At 43.6% G+C, this 19,240-nt stretch overlaps 1 protein-coding gene across 7 annotated transcripts in view; it reads right to left on the bottom strand.

Annotated features, from left to right (window-relative positions):
• Positions 1–19,240, bottom strand: part of LOC119970655 (muscle M-line assembly protein unc-89-like) — a 102,911-nt gene that overhangs the window by 36,185 nt on the left and 47,486 nt on the right. For 6 of the 7 annotated variants that reach the window (XM_038805622.1, XM_038805623.1, XM_038805629.1 and 3 more), the window contains 3 exons: positions 17,779–17,841; positions 14,217–14,347; positions 8,492–8,582 (listed from right to left, as the gene is read on the bottom strand). In XM_038805622.1, the coding sequence (XP_038661550.1) occupies positions 8,492–8,582; positions 14,217–14,347; positions 17,779–17,841 (285 nt within the window). The remainder of the gene's footprint in view (positions 1–8,491; positions 8,583–14,216; positions 14,348–17,778; positions 17,842–19,240) is intronic. The other variant, XM_038805625.1, reaches the window with a different exon arrangement.

The raw sequence follows: 19,240 nt of genomic DNA on the forward strand, positions 1-19,240 counted from the left end.
ACTGGAGAAATGCCTCCAGTTCTGGGCACCATACTTTAGGAAGGATGTGAAGGCATTAGAGAAAGAGCAGAAAAGATTCATTAGAATGGTTCCGGGGATGAGGAACTTCAAATTTGTGTAGATTGGAGAAGCTGGGATGCTCTCCTTTTAGATTAGAAGATATTTGACAGAGATCTTCTAAATCATGAGGGGACCAGACAGGCTAGAGAGAGAGAGAAACTGTCCCCGTTTACGGAAGAACTACGAACCAGAGGGCACCAATTTAAAGTGATTGGCAAACGCAGGATCACAGCGACACAAAGAAAAACTGTTTTTAATGCAACGGGTGCACTATCTGAGAATGCAATTGTGACTTTCAAAAGAGAACTGGACAAATATCTGCAAAGAAAATAATTTGTAGGTCTACGGGAATGGGACTAGAGAAGGTGCTCTTACAGAGAGCTGGCACCGACATGACGGTTGATGGGTCTTCTTCTGTGCTGTAAAGCATTCTATGGTGCTTTCAAAATCACTACAGGAACATGAACACGAGGATATAGGTCCAGATATGATTGGGATCAGCTGCAATGTCCACACTGTGGTCAAATATGTTGCTGACACTCATTCTTTAGGCTCACTTGAGAAAAATAGACACTATGATGGGACACTGCATCTTAACCCAATATTAACTAACATCTTCATGAAAAAAAATCTGAGGCCTATAAAATTATAGGCAGCACGGACGTTAGTTAGCACTACTGCCTCACAGCGCCAGGGACCACAGTTCAATTCCAGCCTTGGGTGATAGTGTGGAGTTTGCACATTATCCCCATGTGTGCATAGGTTTCCTCCCGGTGTTCCAGTTTCCTCCTACAGTTCAAAGATGTGCAAGTTAGGTGGATTGGCCCTTAGTGACCAAGGATGTGCAGGTTAAGCAGGGTAATAGGGTTGCAGGGATAGGGTGGAAGCCTGGTTAGGTTGCTCTTTCAGAGGGTGGTGCAGACACAATGGGCCGAATGCCATCTTTCTGCACTCTAGTGGACCTATATATCCTGAATGCCTCAATGCAGAATGTGAAGTTCCGATTACATTAATAGGTAGCTCAATTTATATTAGAGTCTCAGCAGGAACAGCTCAACAAGCATGATTGTATTGTTTTTCTTCTTCATACACCTTAGGAGAACAGCCCATGGATGATATGAATTGGATTTGATGAGCAAAAAAGGTCATGGTTTAAAACATGACAGGAAATAGCTGCAAAGTCAGTAAGCATTCAACATTGACGCTTTGCATTAGTATTGCATCCTTAACATAGTAAAATATCACAAGGTCCTTAAAGTTGTGTTAATCAGGCATAATTTTACATTGAGACACATCATGGGAATATTTGGACAGACTAGGTTTTAAAGTGCATCTGTGAGGAGAGCAAAGTAGTGGGGTGGACAAAGGGTATCCCATAGATTAGAGCCTGCCTAACCACCAATGATGGATTGATGAAGGTGGGTGCGCAAATGGCCAGGACTGGAGGAGCGCAGAGATATCGGAGGGTTATAGGGATGTACACCTTTAGAACAGGCAAGTCTCGAGATAACAGATGATGGTGCCATAGATTAGTTAAGGTGAGGCAGAGATTGATTAAGTTACAAGCCTGCAAAGAAATATAGATTTTATGTTGGAAGATTTGACAGATGAAGTCCAATGTGGGAAAGTGAGGTTCTCTACTTTGGCGAGGAGAGTAGAAAAGCAGTATATTTTTTAAACGGAGAGAGACCAGTACAGAGGGGTCTGGGTGTCCTTGGAGATAAATCACTAAATGTCAGTATGAAGGCACTGCAAATTAATTGTGAAGGCTAATTGGAATGTTAGCCTTTATTGCAATGGGGATGACGTATAAAAATAAGGAGGTCTTACTACAACGCTACAGGCTTTGAATAGACTATACCTGGAGTACTGCATATTTTTGGCCTCCTTACTCAAGGAGGGATTTAATTGCATCAGAGACAATTCAGAGAAGGCTGATTCCTGTGAAAAAGGGGTTGTCTTCTAAGGAAAAAACTGGGCCTATACTCATTGGAATTTAGAAGAATGAGAGGTGACTTTATTTAACCCTAAGATTCTGAAGGGGTTTGACAGGGTAGACGCGGAGAGGAAACTCTCCTCCCGGGGGGATTTCAGAACTTGGGGCCAGTTTTAAATATAGGGGTCTCCCATTTAAGATGGAGGGGAGGAGGAATTTCTTTCTTTCAGTAGTCATTAATTTTTGGAATTCTCTACCGTAAAGAGCAATAGTGGCTTGGTCATTGAAAATGTTCAAAGCTGAAGCAGATTGATCCCATTGGAGATCAAAGATCTATGGTTATGGGGGAGAGGAAGGAAAGTGGATTTAAGACCAGTCAGGTTCGACATATATCTTATTGAATAATGAAGCAGGCTCAATGGAGCAAATGGCTTACTCCTGTTCTAATTTCTTGTGTAGGTGGAAGTAGGCAGTCTTGTTTTTTTTATAAATTTAGAGTACCCAATTATTTTTTCGAATTAAGGGGCAATTTAGAGTGGCCAATCTACCTATCCTGCACATCTTTGGGTTGTGGGGGTGAAACACACGCAGACACGGGGGAGAATGTGCAAACTCCACACGGACAGTGACCCAGGGCCGGGATTCGAACTCGGGTCCTCAGCGCCGTAGGCAGCAATGCTGCCACCGTGCTGCCCTGTAGGCAGTCTTGTTGATGGTGGGGCCAGAAATTCATCTCAGTGTCAGCATGCATATCATACTCCGGATGTTTCCTATCTCAGGGTCAGCAGCATGCATATACCTGCGTCAGACCATTCTTAACACACATTATTTGGTGTAGTTTGATGGTATGAAAGATAGACACTGCAAGAAAGAGATGTGCTGCACTGGTACAGCAGAGTTTCAATATCTGAGACAGAGATCTACTGTTGCAGCAATATATGAGAGGTACAATGTTATCGGACAGTGCCTTTCCTGCCACAATTACCAGATGAAAAGTGATGACATAGATAACCTTTTAAAGTCACAAAGAAACAAATTGTCTAGAACACTGTCAAAATGTTAAAGGGAGGAGCTTATTGTCCAATGGTAGAAAAAAAAGACGAAGAAATTTTGGAAGAACCCTCCAGTCCTGATATAGTCAACTTAAGTGAGAGCATGGATTGGAGTATCTGAGATGGATGTCAGCCGTGTCAATTCATAAAGTTCCTCTTTATAAAGCATTATTGAATTTGCGCCCCTTCTGAGGAGGGATAAACGATAGAAATATGAACAATCCTAAAAAAAAACTGACCGTGTAAAAAATCACTAAACTATTACAAAATGTGGACTAGAATCATATCTATAAACCAGCCACTTTTTCAAAATCATCTCAATTTAAATGTTACAACTGCACTGTTTAGGAGTAAATTATTTTAATGTTTACAAGCTAATTTCAAAACATACTTTGCTCCGCAGATATTTTGGGCATGCTGCAGATTTTGCACAATACAAATGAGTTTTATTAGCGCTGCATGTTTCAGTAGATTTTACATGCAGCAAATGTACCACAATATTTATGCGATTTAACATCCAAGTAGGTAGGTTCCCACCAAATTAAATGCAGAATTAGTAATGTATTGGAGAAATGCATAGAATCCAGAATCCCTGCAGTGCAGAAGGAGACCATTCAGCCCCATCATGTCTGCACCAACCCTCTGAATGAGCTCCCTACCTAGGCCCACTCCCCCATTCCTATCCTCCTAACCTGCACATATATGGGTTGTGGGTGAAAACCGGAGCACGCGGAGGAACCCCATAGACATGGGGAGAACGTGCAAACTCCACACAGTCACCCAAGGCTGGAATCGAACCGGGGCCCCTGGCACTGTGAGACAATAGTGCAAACTACTGTGCCACTGTGCCATTACATATATGGCTTTGGTTGAAATCGGAAAGTTACTGAGGTCACAAATGTATGTATGGTCTCACATTCACCAAGAACTGTGTCAAAGTTCAAGAAATTAATGGATACCCATTATCATGTTGAGTCAAAACCTTCAGAACTGTTGTAACAAGTTTACCAGGACAGGAAAGATGTACAATTCAACAATGGCAATTTATGGTATTTTTAAAAAATAAACACTTCTGAAAATTCCCTCCGAAAAAGGACCTATTCAGAATGATGCAATTTTGGTGAGCGTTTCTACTAGATCACGCTACTCAATGATTGAATTCCTTCCATGTCTCTACCACTCTGAACATTTCAGAAATAATATATCTCTGCTGTTGTGAACATTTCAGAAACAATATGTCACACAGCAACACAACCATTAGTCCTTAGAAACTTTCTTCCCACTTATCAACCAGGGGAAGGCTTGGAAAACCGACATACAATGTCTGGTTATAAGAGCAGTATGGTTGAAATCAAGAATTAAGAAGTAATGAGATAGCCAACCCATCACCTATCCTTTCATCAGTACCTTCAATATGTGCCCATTTTCAACTGAAATTAGGTCAGGTACTTTTGCTCATTAATCAAAATCTAACAAAGTGGTTAGTTTGTCCTGTTTAATGTCAAGTTAGTGTTCCTGAATGAATGGCAATGAATATATGTTTCCATTCTGCATTACAATTTCAACAGACTGTAACATAACATTCAAGATGTTCTGAGATATTCTAATAATACTCAAAATTATTTTACCTTTTGGAAGTGCTATTGTTACAAAAATTATTTTATTGAACAATTCTGTCAGAATGAAGTAACTTTATTTTTACAAAGTTATAATAATACAATTAATTTGAAATTGAAGTGAAAAGCAACACTGTCCCATGCATTTCAGGTATTAGAAGTGTTACTAATCACTCCACATTACAACAGAACTTGCCACAAGAAATGGCAAAACGGAAGGGGTGTTACTGGACTTATTGCTCACCATATCCAAACAGTACGAGGTGGACAAAAAGCAAATGTAATGTTGGGTTCTATTGCTAAATCAGCTGAGTTCAAATCCCTCAGAAGTCACCTTGAAGCAATTGTGGTGGCCAGGGTACTCAGTGTTCCAAGCCAATGCCAGGAGTACTGAATGCAGCTTGGTCTCCATGATTAAGGGACCATCCAAGCCCCAGAAACAATGCAAAAGAAAGCAACAGGGAGAACCTCAGCTCAAAAAGAGATGTTTCAGAACAAACTGATATGAGTATTATGGTATTGGATTAGCAATGCATAGGCTGCGAGTTCAAATCCCACCAAGTTGTGAAACTATACTGAATACTCAACTTTTTCAATAATGTCCTTCAGAGACTATAATTTGGCATCCCTACACAGACTGGCCTACATAACCTCACTTGTGTACTATGATGCTTATTCCTAATGCCCTCAGGACAACAAGAGCAAGGTAATAAATGCTGCTTTGACATTGTCACACATATTTGAAGAACAAACAATGAAGAAAATATCTACAGGATTGAGAAAAGTGAACTCAAATCAATCTTTTTATATGCCATGGCAAGAAACCATCAGTTCATGTTTGTGAAGTTCAGAACAAAAGTGAATACACGAGACAAATTTTTTGCTCAACTGCAGGGAAAGTGGTTGAGGGGAGGATACTGGTTTAATTTAAAGGAGCATCTAAATGCTTCAACAGGAAAACAGGATGGTTGTTATTTCAGATTGAAGTCCAGTGTGTCACTGGGCTTTCTTCATTGTGATGCCGCTACAATCTCTAATCCTGAAACAGGATTTTCAAAATAACAAATCAAATCTGAGAGATATAATTGGTTTCTCATGAAAACCCAAACAGTATCCACATTTTTAATAACCCCAACCAAATTAAAATAATTATTTTTTTGTATTTCACAACTAGTAACATGTTTGCGGTATAAACAAAATATTTGTTAGTAAGTCACTGAAAATTGAATTTATCCCAGTTATTAACAGCGCATACTCAAAACACACAAGAGGTACTTAGTGCTCATTGCTAAAACAGAGAGAGAAACAGGAGAGAGAAAGACAAAAAAAAAGAGCAGACAGACAGCATTTTCACTATCAACCCTTCCAGAAAAAAATGCAAAATCGATTTCACCGTGGACTGTACCCAACTCATCCAGTCACCTAAAATATAGTTCTTAGAAAAAAAATCTCCATAGCTCTTCGAAAGCATGCAGGCAAACTCCACAATCTCCATCTAAACCTCCATCGCTGCTATTCAAACCAAGCCAGCCAATCTCAAAATTACATGTTTCTGATTATCTTCATTCATACTCATTGCCATAACATTCGATCACTCGTAATAATTTTCTGGGACAAATTCCATATTCAATGGCTTGCTACTGAAACTCCTCTATAAACCATTTACTAATATTTATCAATGTATTTCTTTTATCTGCTTTTATCAGATTGTTCTACATTTTCTCTCCAACTTCTTTCGATATTTTAAACTTGCCTTAAAAGCTTTTAACAGTAAAATTATTATCAAAGGAATTTGGAAGTAAGTTTCAAACAGTGCAGTTATGTCACTCTTACTGTGGCTAATTCAAGATCTTGAAAAGAAAGACAAGCAAAAACCTGTAATTTCTCTCACATGTATCATCAGATCAGCCATTCTGAGTTCATGGAGGTAGCCTGCATAACGCCATCGTACTCACTGAGTATCATGTTTCAGCAAGTTACTTGCAGCTGCAGTTAGGGGAAAGAAAATACCACAAAATGGCAGGCTAATTTATTATTTACCAATTAGAGGTACGCTGCACAAAACAGATTTTTAACTTTTTTAATTTTTGTAAAAATGCAAATCTTCATTCAGGGTTCATCACAGAAAAGGGTCAGTGAGAAATATTAAGCAGTATTCATTAAACATAATACCCAAATTTTGTAAAAGGGCCAGGAAGTAATGTTTCTTTAATGTCATAAATATCAGAAAATCTACTGAGATGATACTAAAAACCAAAATAATAGACAACAGTTCTGAAATTCATTATAGCAATCATTTTCTCAGTGGGGAGGCTTTTTGGATTAGATCAGTCTACGGGAGACAACAACTTAAGTACTAAGAAGAATTGCTGTAGGAGAAAGCATTCATAAGATAGAGTATGGCTACATGGTAACCAAAACTAGTCAGATGCAAGTATGCCATTTCCTAGCCCAGCCACCTGCCCAGTGTTTGTGTAAACCATTCAGCTTAAAAAAGAAACAAGCACTATGAAAATAATGTACACGGTTTTTTAATATGTTGAATGTCTAATGTAAAACGATTACTTATTATGGACTCATCAGAATGCGTAATATGCTTATTGCTATGTCTTTATCTGGGAATAAATCAAAGAATTAAAACAAGCATTTAGGATGAGTGATGTCCAACTATTTAATTTCAACTATTTGAACAATGCAAGATCTGATTAAATTGAACCATGGCTGATTTTGGTCTCCGCACACTTCAAATAATTATCAGAAGGCAGAGTTTTAAATTTATATTTTTGCAATTCCAGATCCCACAATGTCAAACATGCCAGAGAACTCCAGTATCCAGTGGCCAGTCTCAGTGTTCAATACTGATCAGCATTTTCAATTCTTGAATGCTGATCAGGAGGCAGCTGAAACTAGCACACGACTCAAATAAAATGCCAATAAATATTTGTGAGAAACCACTTTACATATTTCCAGGTGCTTCCAGAAACTATCAATATCCATTTCAAACATTTATGCAACACGAATTTCTAGTAAGGTTTAGTCTTTCACAAAATCTTGCACTTGCATTTTTGTTTCTTCTCAGAAAATTATAGCATAGTGATTATGATTGCACATGTTGACCAACAAATGTTGTCTCTTTTCAAATCATTTGCATTTTTTGTGAAACTATGTGTTACTGCATTTTTGTATTTGCTTAACTATCACCTAGCCTCAAATCATAGAATCGTTACAGTGCATTGTGTCTGCACCGACCCTTGGAAAGAGCACTTACGGAGGCACAGCCCACCCGATCGCCGTAATCCAGTAACCCCAACTAATTTTTTGGACACTAAGGGCCAATTTAGCATGGCCAATCCACCTAACCTGCACATCTTTGGACTGTGGGAGGAAACCGGAGCATCCAGAGGAAACCCACGCAGACACAGTGAGCAAGTGCAAACTCCACAGATAGTCACCCGAGGCCGGAATTGAACCCAGGTTCCCGGCGCTGTGAGGCAGCAGTGCTATCCACTGTGCCACCATGTCGTCCATCGAATTGCTAAATGTCTACATTTTCACTGCATGCAGGCTTTCACATATATATATTCCGCTTTTTTTAAAAAACAAGATTGATAATTGCAATAAAATGGGACAGTACAGTATTGCATCATAAATACATATTGAAAAGCAGTGGACGTCTGAAAAATGAACACAGTGCAAGACATGGGATTTTAAACAGGGATTTATGTTTTAACAAACATCTGCATACATCAGAAATAAAATATCCAATGAAATATGAAACCCTTAGAGTAACCACATCTGAGGTAAATATACTTTGTATAATGCCTCACCTTTGTTTTGAACTGGAACGAGATCTTTTCTTTCGCGATCGGGAATAGGATCGCGATCTTCTGTTTTTATCATCACTTTCTTTTTCCGCAGCTTAAGTAAATTTAAACAATACAATGAGTAACTCTGAGCCAGTTGCATAGAATAAATACAATGAATAGCACAGACAACAATCACTTTATTTAGTTAGAATTTATTTTTTGGTATTCATTTACAGGATGTGAGCATCGGTGGCTAGGCCAGCATTTATTGCCCATCCCGAATTGTCCTTTAGAAGGTGGTGGTGAGCTGCTCTTTTGAACCACACCAGTCTCTGTGGTGTAGGCCCAACCACAATGCTGTTGTGAAAGGATTCCAGGAATTTGACCCATAAACAGTGGAGGAATGGCAATTTATTTTTAAGACAGAGTGGTAAGGGACTTGGGGGGGGGGGGGGGGGGGGGGGGGGTTTCCACGCGTCTGTTGCCTTTGTTCTTCAAGGTTGCAGCTGTCGTGGGTTGTGAAGTGTTGTCTAAGCAGCCTTGGTGAGTTCCTACAGTACACTGCTACCACAATTCGTTGGTGGTGGAGAGTGATTGTTTATGGAAGGGGTGCCAGTTAAGCAGGCTACTTTGTCCTGGATGGTATTGAGCTTCTTGAGTGATGATGGAGCTGCACTCATCCATGCAAGGGAGGAGTATTTCATTGTACTCCTGACTTGTGCCTTAGAGATTATGGACAGGCTTTAGGGAGTCAGGAGGCGAGTTACTTGCTGCAGGATTGCAGTTCTTTTTTTAAAAAAATAATCTTCATTGTTTACATTAACACTGCAATGAAGTTAGTGTGAAAAGCCCCGAGTCGCTACATTCCACCGCCTGTTCAGGTACACTGAGAGAGAATTCAGAATGTCCAAATTACCTAACAACACACCTTTCGTGGCTTGTGGAGCACCCATAGGAAACCCACACAGACAAGGGGAGAACGTTCAGATTCCGCACAGACCTGCTCCTGTAGCCACAGTACTTATATGCCATGTCCAGTCAGTTTCTGGTCAATAATAAGTCCAGGATGTTGATAATGGGGGATTGAACAATGATAATGCTATTGAGTGTCAAGGGACAATGGTCAGATTTTTTCAGGTTGGGCATGGTGATTGCCTGGCACTTGTGTGGCACCAATGTTACTGAGGATATAATATACAAAAGATGCAAATGGACTTTAACCTGCTATCCACGAGGAATGCAGTGTACCAACTCCGCCAGACACGGGGGACCTTCTACGAACACGGAGACAAGGCTGGCCGCCTATTGGCTCACCAGCTGAGAAAGCAGGAAGCCACGAGGGGAACAGCGCAGGTTAAGGATAGCAAAGGCAGACTGGTAACAGACCCAAAGGAGATCAATCGGGCATTTGAGACCTTCTACCAGGGACTGTACACCTCTCAGAACTGCCGGTGGTGGGGGAAGACAGACGGGGGGATCTGGAAGCGCCAATAGACCTGGGAGAAATCATGAAGAGCATCAGCTCCATGCAGGCGGGGAAGGCACCGGGACCCAACGGGTTCCCAGCGGACTTCTAAAAAAAATTTGCACCAGTCCTGGCCCCACACCTAAGGGACATGTTCGCGGACTCGCTGGCAGGGGGCACTCTGCCCCCAACGCTAGCGCAGGCCACAATCTCATTAATGCCCAAAAAAGATAAAGACCTCACGGAATGTGGATCATATAGACCCATTTCACTGCCGAGTGTGGATGTGAAAATACTCGCAAAGGTCCTGGCCAAAAGGCTACAGGGCTGTGTACCAGAAGTGATCGCAGAGGACCAAACAGGCTCTGTCAAGGATAGGCAGCTCACAGAGAACATCAGGCGGCTGCTGAACGTAATAATGACCCCCACCCCGGGGAACACCAGAGGTGATCGTCTCCCTGGACGCAGAAAAGGCCTTCGACAGAGTCGAATGGAAATACCTCCTCGAGGTACTGGAACGGTTTCGGCTGGGAGCGGGGTTCACAGCCTGGGTGAGGCTCCTGTACAACGCTCCCAAAGCGAGTGTCCGAACGAACACCACCAGCTCTGAATACTTCCAGCTACAGAGAGGACAAGACAGGGCTGCCCCCTGTCCCCACTCTTGTTCACACTAGCGATCGAACCCCTGGCGATAGCCCTGCGGGACGCAAAAAACTGGAAGGGAATCCGGAGAGGAGACAGAGTCACACTCTATGCAGATGACCTGCTCCTCTGTGTCTCAAAGCCACAGGAGGGACTGAAGGCAATACTGCAAATACTGAAAGAGTTTGGAACCTTCTTGGGCTGCAATCTTAACCTGGGCAAAAGCGAGACATTCCCAATGAACCCAAAAGGGGGGGGGGGGACAGAGCTGAAGGGACTCCCGTTCAAAACGGCCCAGAACAGATTCCGTTCCCTGGGGATCTAAATATCCAGAGACTGGACACAGATTCACAAGTGGAACCTGACCAGCCTGGTGGAGGAAGTAAGAAAAGACCTTCAACGGTGGGGTTCACTCCCACTCTCCCTGGCGGGAAGAGTGCAGACGATCAAGATGAACGTACTGCCAAGGCTCCTCTTCCTGTTTAGATCCATTCCGATCTTCATCCCCAAGGCCTTTTTCCAAAACATAAGACAGGCTAATCATGGCGTTTGTGTGTGTGTGTGTGTGGGGTGGGGTGGGGTGGGGTGGGGTGTGGTGTGTGTGTGGGGGGCGGGGGGGGGGGGGGGGGGGGGGGGGGGGCGCAAGAACCCGAGAATTCCCAAACCAACAATGCAAAGAGGGAAAGTCAGAGGGGGCCTGGCTCTGCCGAACCTACAATACTACCACTGGACAGCAATGGCGTAAAAAGTGAGGGGATGAGTACAAGAACCCGACACAGATTGGGTACAAATGGAGGTGGCATCCTGTAAAGGAACAACCCTCCGTGCCCTGGCCACAGCAGCACTCCCATTCCCCTCAACAAGGTACACTACGAGCCCAGTGGTAGCGGCCATGTTGAAAATGTGGACCCAGTTGAGACAACACTTCGGGATAACCAAAATGTCCCTTATGGCCCCAATCTGCGGCAATCACAGATTCCCCCCCCAGCCATGCTAGATACCACCTTCACAAGATGGAGGCGGGACGGGGGCACACTGACGGTCAGGGACTTCTACGTAGGGCGCAAACTGGCGACACTGGACGAACTGATGAGGAAGTGGAAACTATCAAGAGGACAGGAATTGAGACACCTCCAAATAAAGCACTTCCTCCGCAAATAGACTGTAGGGTACCCCGAGGCCCCAGAAAGCACACTACTAGAGGACCTGATTGGCACAAGCAACGAGATGGGGGGGGGGGGGCTACGTGGGAAAATATACGGACAGCTACTAGATAGAGCCTGAACACCACTGGACGGGACCAGACAAAAATGGGAAGACGAACTGGGGACAGAGGTGGGATGGGGTCTCTGGAGCGAAGCACTGAGCAGGGTGAGCTCCACCTCCTCCTGCACAAGGCTAAATCTAATGCAGCTCAAAGTGGTGCACAGAGCGCGCTTGACCAGAACCCGAATGAGCAGTTTCTTCCCGGAGGTGGAGGACAAATGTGAACGGTGCCAGAGGGGCCCGGCCAACCATACCCATATGTTTTGGGCTTGCCCCAAGCTTGCTGGGTTCTGGACAGCCTTCTCCGAAGCAATGTCCAAGGTTGTGGGGGTGAGGGTGAAGCCATGCCCAATAGTGGTAATCTTCGGGGTATTGGAGCAGCCAGAGCTACACATGGGGAAGGGGGCCAACACTCTTGCTTTCGCTTCCCTAATCGCACGCCGGAGAATCCTGCCCGGCTGGCGATCGGCAGCACCGCCCAAAGCTGCAGACTGGCTCGCTGACCTCTCAGAATTTCTCCACCTGGAGAAGATTAAGTACGCCATCCGAGGGTCAGAGGAAGGCTTTGTGGATACTTGGGGGCAGTTCGTCGGCGTGTTCCAAAATGTCACACTACAGTATTGTACTTCATGCAGCCAAGCATGCGATCAGGGATGTGGCTCTCGATCGAGCTCATCAGCCACGCAAGGACCCATAGACCCATGACCAGTCACATGGAGTTTCTTTGATGGATAATCATACTTGTTAGCAAGTAGTTGCCATTGAAGACTTCATGCTGCTGGTAATTATCTAAATTAATCTACTGGCCTTGACATCAAGTCTGCCTTTGTGTTATCAAGGATACCTCGTAACTTGAAGTCAACGGGAATCAGGGGGGGGAAAGCACTCCACTGGATGGGAGTCATACCTAGCACAAAAGATGGTTGTGATTATTGCGGGTTAAACATCTTAGTCATGCATTGCTGCACAAGTTTGACAGGGAAATATCCTAGGCCCAATGCATCTCCAGTTATTACATCAATGACCTTTCCTCCAATGTATGGTCATAAATGGGAATATTTGCTGATGATTGCACCATGTTCATTATCATTCACAACTCCTAATATGCCGAAGTGGTCCATGCCTGTATTCAGTAAGACCTGGACAACTATCAGGGTTGGACTGATAGGTAACAAGTAGCATTATTACCAGAAATGCCAGGCAATGATCATGATCGACAACAGTCATTTCCCTTGACATTTAATGCCGTTAACATCACTGAATCCCTTACCATCAAAATCTGGGGTGGTGGGGCTACCATTGGCCAAAATCCCTGGGCCAGCCATAAAGATACTGTGGCTAAAGGAGAAGGTCAGAGGTTAGGAATTCTGCAGCAAGTAACTCACCTCCTAACTCCTCAAAGTATCACTGCTCAAGGCTCACTGTATCTACACTGCACGGTCAAGAGTGTGGTAGAATACTTTCTTCTTACCTGGATGAATGCACCTCCAACAACATTCAAGGGCTTTCACACCATCCAGGTCAAAACAGCCCAGTTGATTGTCATCCCATCAACCATTTCAATGTTCACATTGGCAGCAATGTGCACCCATATGCAAGATACACAGGATCAACTTGCCAGACCTGTGACTGCTGCCACTTAGAATAATAAGGGCAGCAGATGCATAGGAACTACTTGCAAGATTCCCTTCAAATGACATACCATCCTGACTTGGAATTATATTGCTGTCCTTTACCATTGCTGGGTCAAAATCCTGGAACTTATTTTCTGACAGCACTGAGTGTAGCTGCACCATTTATACTGCAACAGTTCAAAGCAGCAGCTCATCACACCTGCTCAAAGACAATTAGGGATGATCAATAAATGTTGGCCTTGGGATTGATGCTCGCATCCCAAGAATTTTTTAAAATTCCCGCTGTTTACAATTTTCTTTCGCTAGCAAACCTTTGACAAACTGTAAAGACAGAAATCGGAGAGACAATACCTCATCAGCTTCTTTTGTATTTAAATTTAATTTATATTTAACTGAGCAAATAAAACTGACCATTTGGCTTGCTTTTTGAGGTAAAAAGCTTTATTTTAAAATGAAAATATCCACATGCAGATTGCCAAAGTGCTCATGACTCGCATTTGCCTCACTTTGGAGCATTTAAATGACAAATTTATCTTAAGGGCTGATTTTAGCTCCCAGCTTGAGTGACTATTGTTTTTTTCTTGTAGTAATGGGGAGAGCAACAACCGAAATACCAAACAATCAGTGAAAGGTAGTTCAGTAAATATTTAATAAAATAGTCACGGGACTAAAACGTTTAATGTCATATACCTATCATGAAAACCTGAGATCTACTTACTTACACTCCCATTTATCATACCTGGTTCAATAACTGCTGATATAAAGGACTGGGCTTCTCTCACTCGCTTCATCACTTCTTCAAGCTCTTTAGCAGCAGCCTGTGGTGTCATCTCAGGAGGCTTCACAATCGCATTATTAGAATGATTGATCCTGAATATCAAAAATACATTTTTAAAAATACTTTCAAACATGAAGAATTCAAAGCCGCTGCTGGAAAGGCACAATCGGAAATTCCTGGCACAAAAGTTACCCTGTGAATTCAAAGTAGAGAGCATTTGTAAATTTTGCCAACCTTTTCCGATTTAACACAGAATATATGTTCCACGATCACCTTCCCTTTACCAAAACTTGTAAATAACTGAGAAAATGTTTCCCTTGAGTAACTCAATTCTCTGATAAAGCACAACAAAGTAATTTATGCAAGCAGAAAGAGCGCCTGGGGCATGACCCAATGATCATCATTTTCTAGAATCTTCCAATTAACTCAGTGAATTTTCTCATCTCTCCTTTTGAGCTGCCAAGAAAATATTTCCCTTGCATGTTCGTGCCTCCTTGCATTATGTTGGAAACAGCTTTAGAGCAATGATGGCTAATTGCCTTTCAATGATGGGAAGCCAATTAAGGTAATAATGGAGGCAATTAGAGGGCATTTTTGGAAAGTTGGGTAACTTTGCCAGTGGCACGCGGCTTTTCCCAAAGCTAAGACTCAAAAATTACATTTGAAAAGCAGCCAAATTTTGCAAGACCAGTGGTTAGGTGTTCAGTTATAATTGTATTCCTGGTCACAAGGCAAGCAGGTGGTTCAATTAACATGGCCCACCAAATACAGGTATAATTAGTTTCGATATGATGAAACTATCCAGCACTTGGGAATAAGAGGGGATAAATTAAATTTCAGAGTCTGTTTGCATCCAGGATATTCTGTACTGGCCTTTCCTTGGATTGCCACCTTGAAGTGGCGGAGAGGTTTGAGCGCTCCGTTGGTCCTGAGAGCTCATCCGTCAAGAGTCTTAAGCCCAGAGGGGACGAACTAGACAAAGTGCAATCCAAAACAAGTCCTCAATGGCGGATCAGGCGGAAGATACTTTGTATAGTATCAATGGCTGCGATGATAGATGAAGGCTGCAGCAATGGGGAGATCCCCCGGTCACCGAGGTACTCTTGCCACTGGAACTGGCCTACCATCTGTCAAGGACCATGTGTCTGATGTGCAATGGCATACCCACGTTAAAAGATGCCCCACACCAGGAAACCAGCACAACCCCACACAGACGAGCCCTGTAGTGATTGGCGATCGGTGTCAGGGATAGAGCCGTGAGATTCGGAAGTCCCTAGCTTCGGACTGGCATGTAGGTGGGAAAGTTTGATTCAGTCGTCTCGCTCTTGGAATAGGAACAGGTGTGTGTTCCAGCAGCTTTCTTCACGACTGAGCGGCCCTCTTCAGGATGCACTCTGCTCACCCTGCATGGGGAAAGGGCTAGAAAAGGTGCCTCAACAATAATCTGTTCTGTGGAAAACCACATCCAGTCCTGCAGTCAGAAAATCAAAGTTAAACTGTATTTCAGAACCTGGAACATACGAACCCTCATGGATAATGAGCAAAACAATCCATCGGAACGGAGAACTGCCCTTGTTGCCCATGAACTCAAGCACATACTTCACTGCCCTGCAAGAGACCCGAAGGGCAGGCAAACGGCAGCTGAGGGAAGATGGTGGCAGTTACACCTTGTTCTGGAGAGAAAAACCTGAGGTTCAGCTAAGGACACATGGAATTGGTTTCGCCATCAAGAACAAACTCGTCAACTGACCTCGGAGCTCCCGGTTGACATCAACGAGCGACTCATGACTCTCCATCTACAACTTGCTAAGAACCAGTGGACAACGGTTGAGAGTGCCTTCACCCCAACCCTTGATGCCAATGATGAGTCTAAAGTAGCTTCTACTCCACCCTGGGCACCACATTCTCCAACATTCCGAAGGAAGACAAGATCATCCTCATTGGGGGCTTCAATGCCAGGTTTGGAAAGGACTCCCAAATCTGGAAATGAACCATCGAAAAGGAAGGAGTTGGGAATTGCAACTCCAACGGGATTCTCCTGCTCACCAAATGTGCAGAACACTGGTTGTCATCACTAACACACTGGTCCGCCAAAAAGACAAGTTCAAACTTCCTGGACTCATCCACAATCAGAGAACTGGCAGATGATTGACTTGTCATCATTCGATCCAGAGACCAAAAGGGTACCCTCATCACCAAAGTGATGACCAGTGCAGATGCCTGCTGGACAGATGACTGGCTCATATGTTCCTCTATGTCCATCAAACTCCACCAGAAGCAACAGAAGATGAAGAAACAGCTCAGGAAGAAGATTACAGTTGAGCGGCTTCAAGAGCCAAGCATGCTCCTGATCATCAACAAAGTGTTCTCCAAAATCTCCCACGTGTCCATTCTAATGGAGTGGAGGGAAACTGGAAAAAGCTGAAGACAGCAATCATCCCAAGCTGTGAATAAACCACAAAGACCACCTAGAGAAATCAAGAACCAATGGTGGACTGGGAAAGCTAAGGAGGTGCAACTCCTCGCTGACCAACATGTCATCCGGGGCTTCTTCAGTGCAACCAGGGCAATACAAGGACACAATACGCAAGGCCTCAAACCAATGCAGAATAAGGACGGAACCCTCTAAAGTCAGAGAAAATATCAGCCTTCGATGGCAAGAACAATTCAAAGAATTCCTAAACCATGATACAACCATAAATGAGGAGATGTTTGGGGAAATCCTCCCAACTCCCCATCAAAGATGATCTTGGACTCCAACCAAACATGGACAAAATCAAAGTCTCCATTGTAAGTTCATAAGAGATAGGAGCAGAAATAGGCCATTTGGCCCATCGAGTCTGCTCGACCATTCGATCATGGCTGATCTCATCCTGGCCTTAACTTCACCATCCTGCCCATTCTTCATAACCCTTAAACCCATTACCAATTAAAAATCGATCTAATTCCTACTTAAATATACTCACTGTCCCAGCATCCACTGCATTCTGGGGTAGCAAATTCCAGGTTCACAAATCCATTTTAAATTTGCTATCTTTTATCCTGAGACTATGACCTCTCGTTCTAGAATGCATCTGCTCCACGTCTACTTTTGTCATCTTGTACATCTCAATTTGATCTCCCCCCATTCTTCTGAACTCTAAAGAGTAGAGGCCTAAACTGTTAATCCCTCTTCATACAGCAAGCCCCTCATCCCTGGAATCAACCTAGCGAACCTCCTATGAACTGCCTCCAATGCCACTACATCTTTCCTCAAATTACGGATAAATAAGCCGTTAAACACATGAATAGAAAAGCCATGAGTGAACGGGATCCCAGCAGAGATTTTCAAACTTTGAGAAGCGAACACCCGTTATCACCATCAGCTGTTGCTGAAAATCTGGGACAAAGAAGAAATTCCTGCCAACGTCGGGGATGCCGTATATCGCCACCTCCTTCAAGAAAGGAGACAAGCGTACTGTGGGAACTACCGAGGAATCTCCCTACTGCGCATTGCCAGGAAGATCATTGCCTGAATGCTCACCAGCCGCCTTCTCCGAGTCTCTGAAGAAATCCTTCCGGAAAACCAGTGTGGCTTCCGACCAAACTGTGGAACAGAGGACATGATCTTCAATGTTCGGCAACTTCAAGAGAAATGTCAGAAGCAACATCAACAATTTAACAAAAATATGTCAGTAACAAAACAATGTCCTCACTTATGGAAAGAATCAGAAACCTTTGAGGTCAAGACTGGAGTCAAGCAGGGGTGTGTCATCACCCCATCATTGCGTACAGTTCTGGTCGCCTCATTATAGGAAGGACGTGGAAGCTTTGGAACGGGTGCAGAGGAGATTTACCAGGATGTTGCCTGGTATGGAGGGAAAATCTTATGAGGAAAGGCTGATGGACTTGAGGTTGTTTTCGTTAGAGAGAAGGTTAAGAGGTGACTTAATAGAGGCATACAAAATGATCAGAGGGTTAGATAGGGTGGACAGCGAGAGCCTTCTCCCGCGGATGGAGGTGGCTAGCACGAGGGGACATAGCCTTAAATTGAGGGGTAATAGATATAGGACAGAGGTCAGAGGTGGTTTTTTTACGCAAAGAGTGGTGAGGCCGTGGAATGCCCTACCTGCAACAGTAGTGAACTCGCCAACATTGAGGGCATTTAAAAGTTTATTGGATAAGCATATGGATGATAAGGGCATAGTGTAGGTTAGATGGCCTTTAGTTTTTTTTTCCATGTCGGTGCAACATCGAGGGCCGAAGGGCCTGTACTGCGCTGTATCGTTCTATGTTCTATTTCCTCCATCTTCATCACCACCATTCTTCACCTTGTCAAGAGCAAGCTTCCCAGTGGAGTGGACATTGTCTACAGGATGGACTGAAAACTTTTCAACCTCAACCAATTGAAATCCAAGAAGAAAACTACACTGACATTGTTCGTGGAACTTCAGTATGTTAATGACATTGCCATCACCACTCTCTCAGAAGAGAATCTCCACGCCATGCTCGACACCTTCATGGAAACATACAAAAGAATCAGCCTCAACCTCAAGAAGACTCAACTCCTTTACGAACCCGCTCCAGAACAAGATCAGGTCTCTCCCTCCATTAAGGCCAATGGAGAAACCCTTCCAAAAGTGAAACATTTCCCATACCTAGGAAGTCAACTCTCCTCTACAGCTGACATTGATGTGGATATCTAACATCTGATCCAATCCACGAGCTCCTCGTTTGGACACCTAAGGACAGGTGTCTTTCACGACCACACCATCCGTGCTGACACCAAGGTCCTTGTGCACAAGGCGGTCATCCTCACAACTCTTCTATACCACTCAGAAACATGGACCACGTGCAAACAAGACTGCAAGGCCCTACAGAGATAACATCAACGCTGTCTGAGATGGATTCTCCACATACTAACATCAGTGCCCTTGAAGGAGCTAAGAGCACCAGTATCGAGTCCATGATCATCCGAAACCAAAACCGCGGGGCCAGCTATGCGC

Source organism: Scyliorhinus canicula, chromosome 8 (assembly GCF_902713615.1).
Source record: "Scyliorhinus canicula chromosome 8, sScyCan1.1, whole genome shotgun sequence".
Taxonomy (NCBI): domain Eukaryota; kingdom Metazoa; phylum Chordata; class Chondrichthyes; order Carcharhiniformes; family Scyliorhinidae; genus Scyliorhinus; species Scyliorhinus canicula.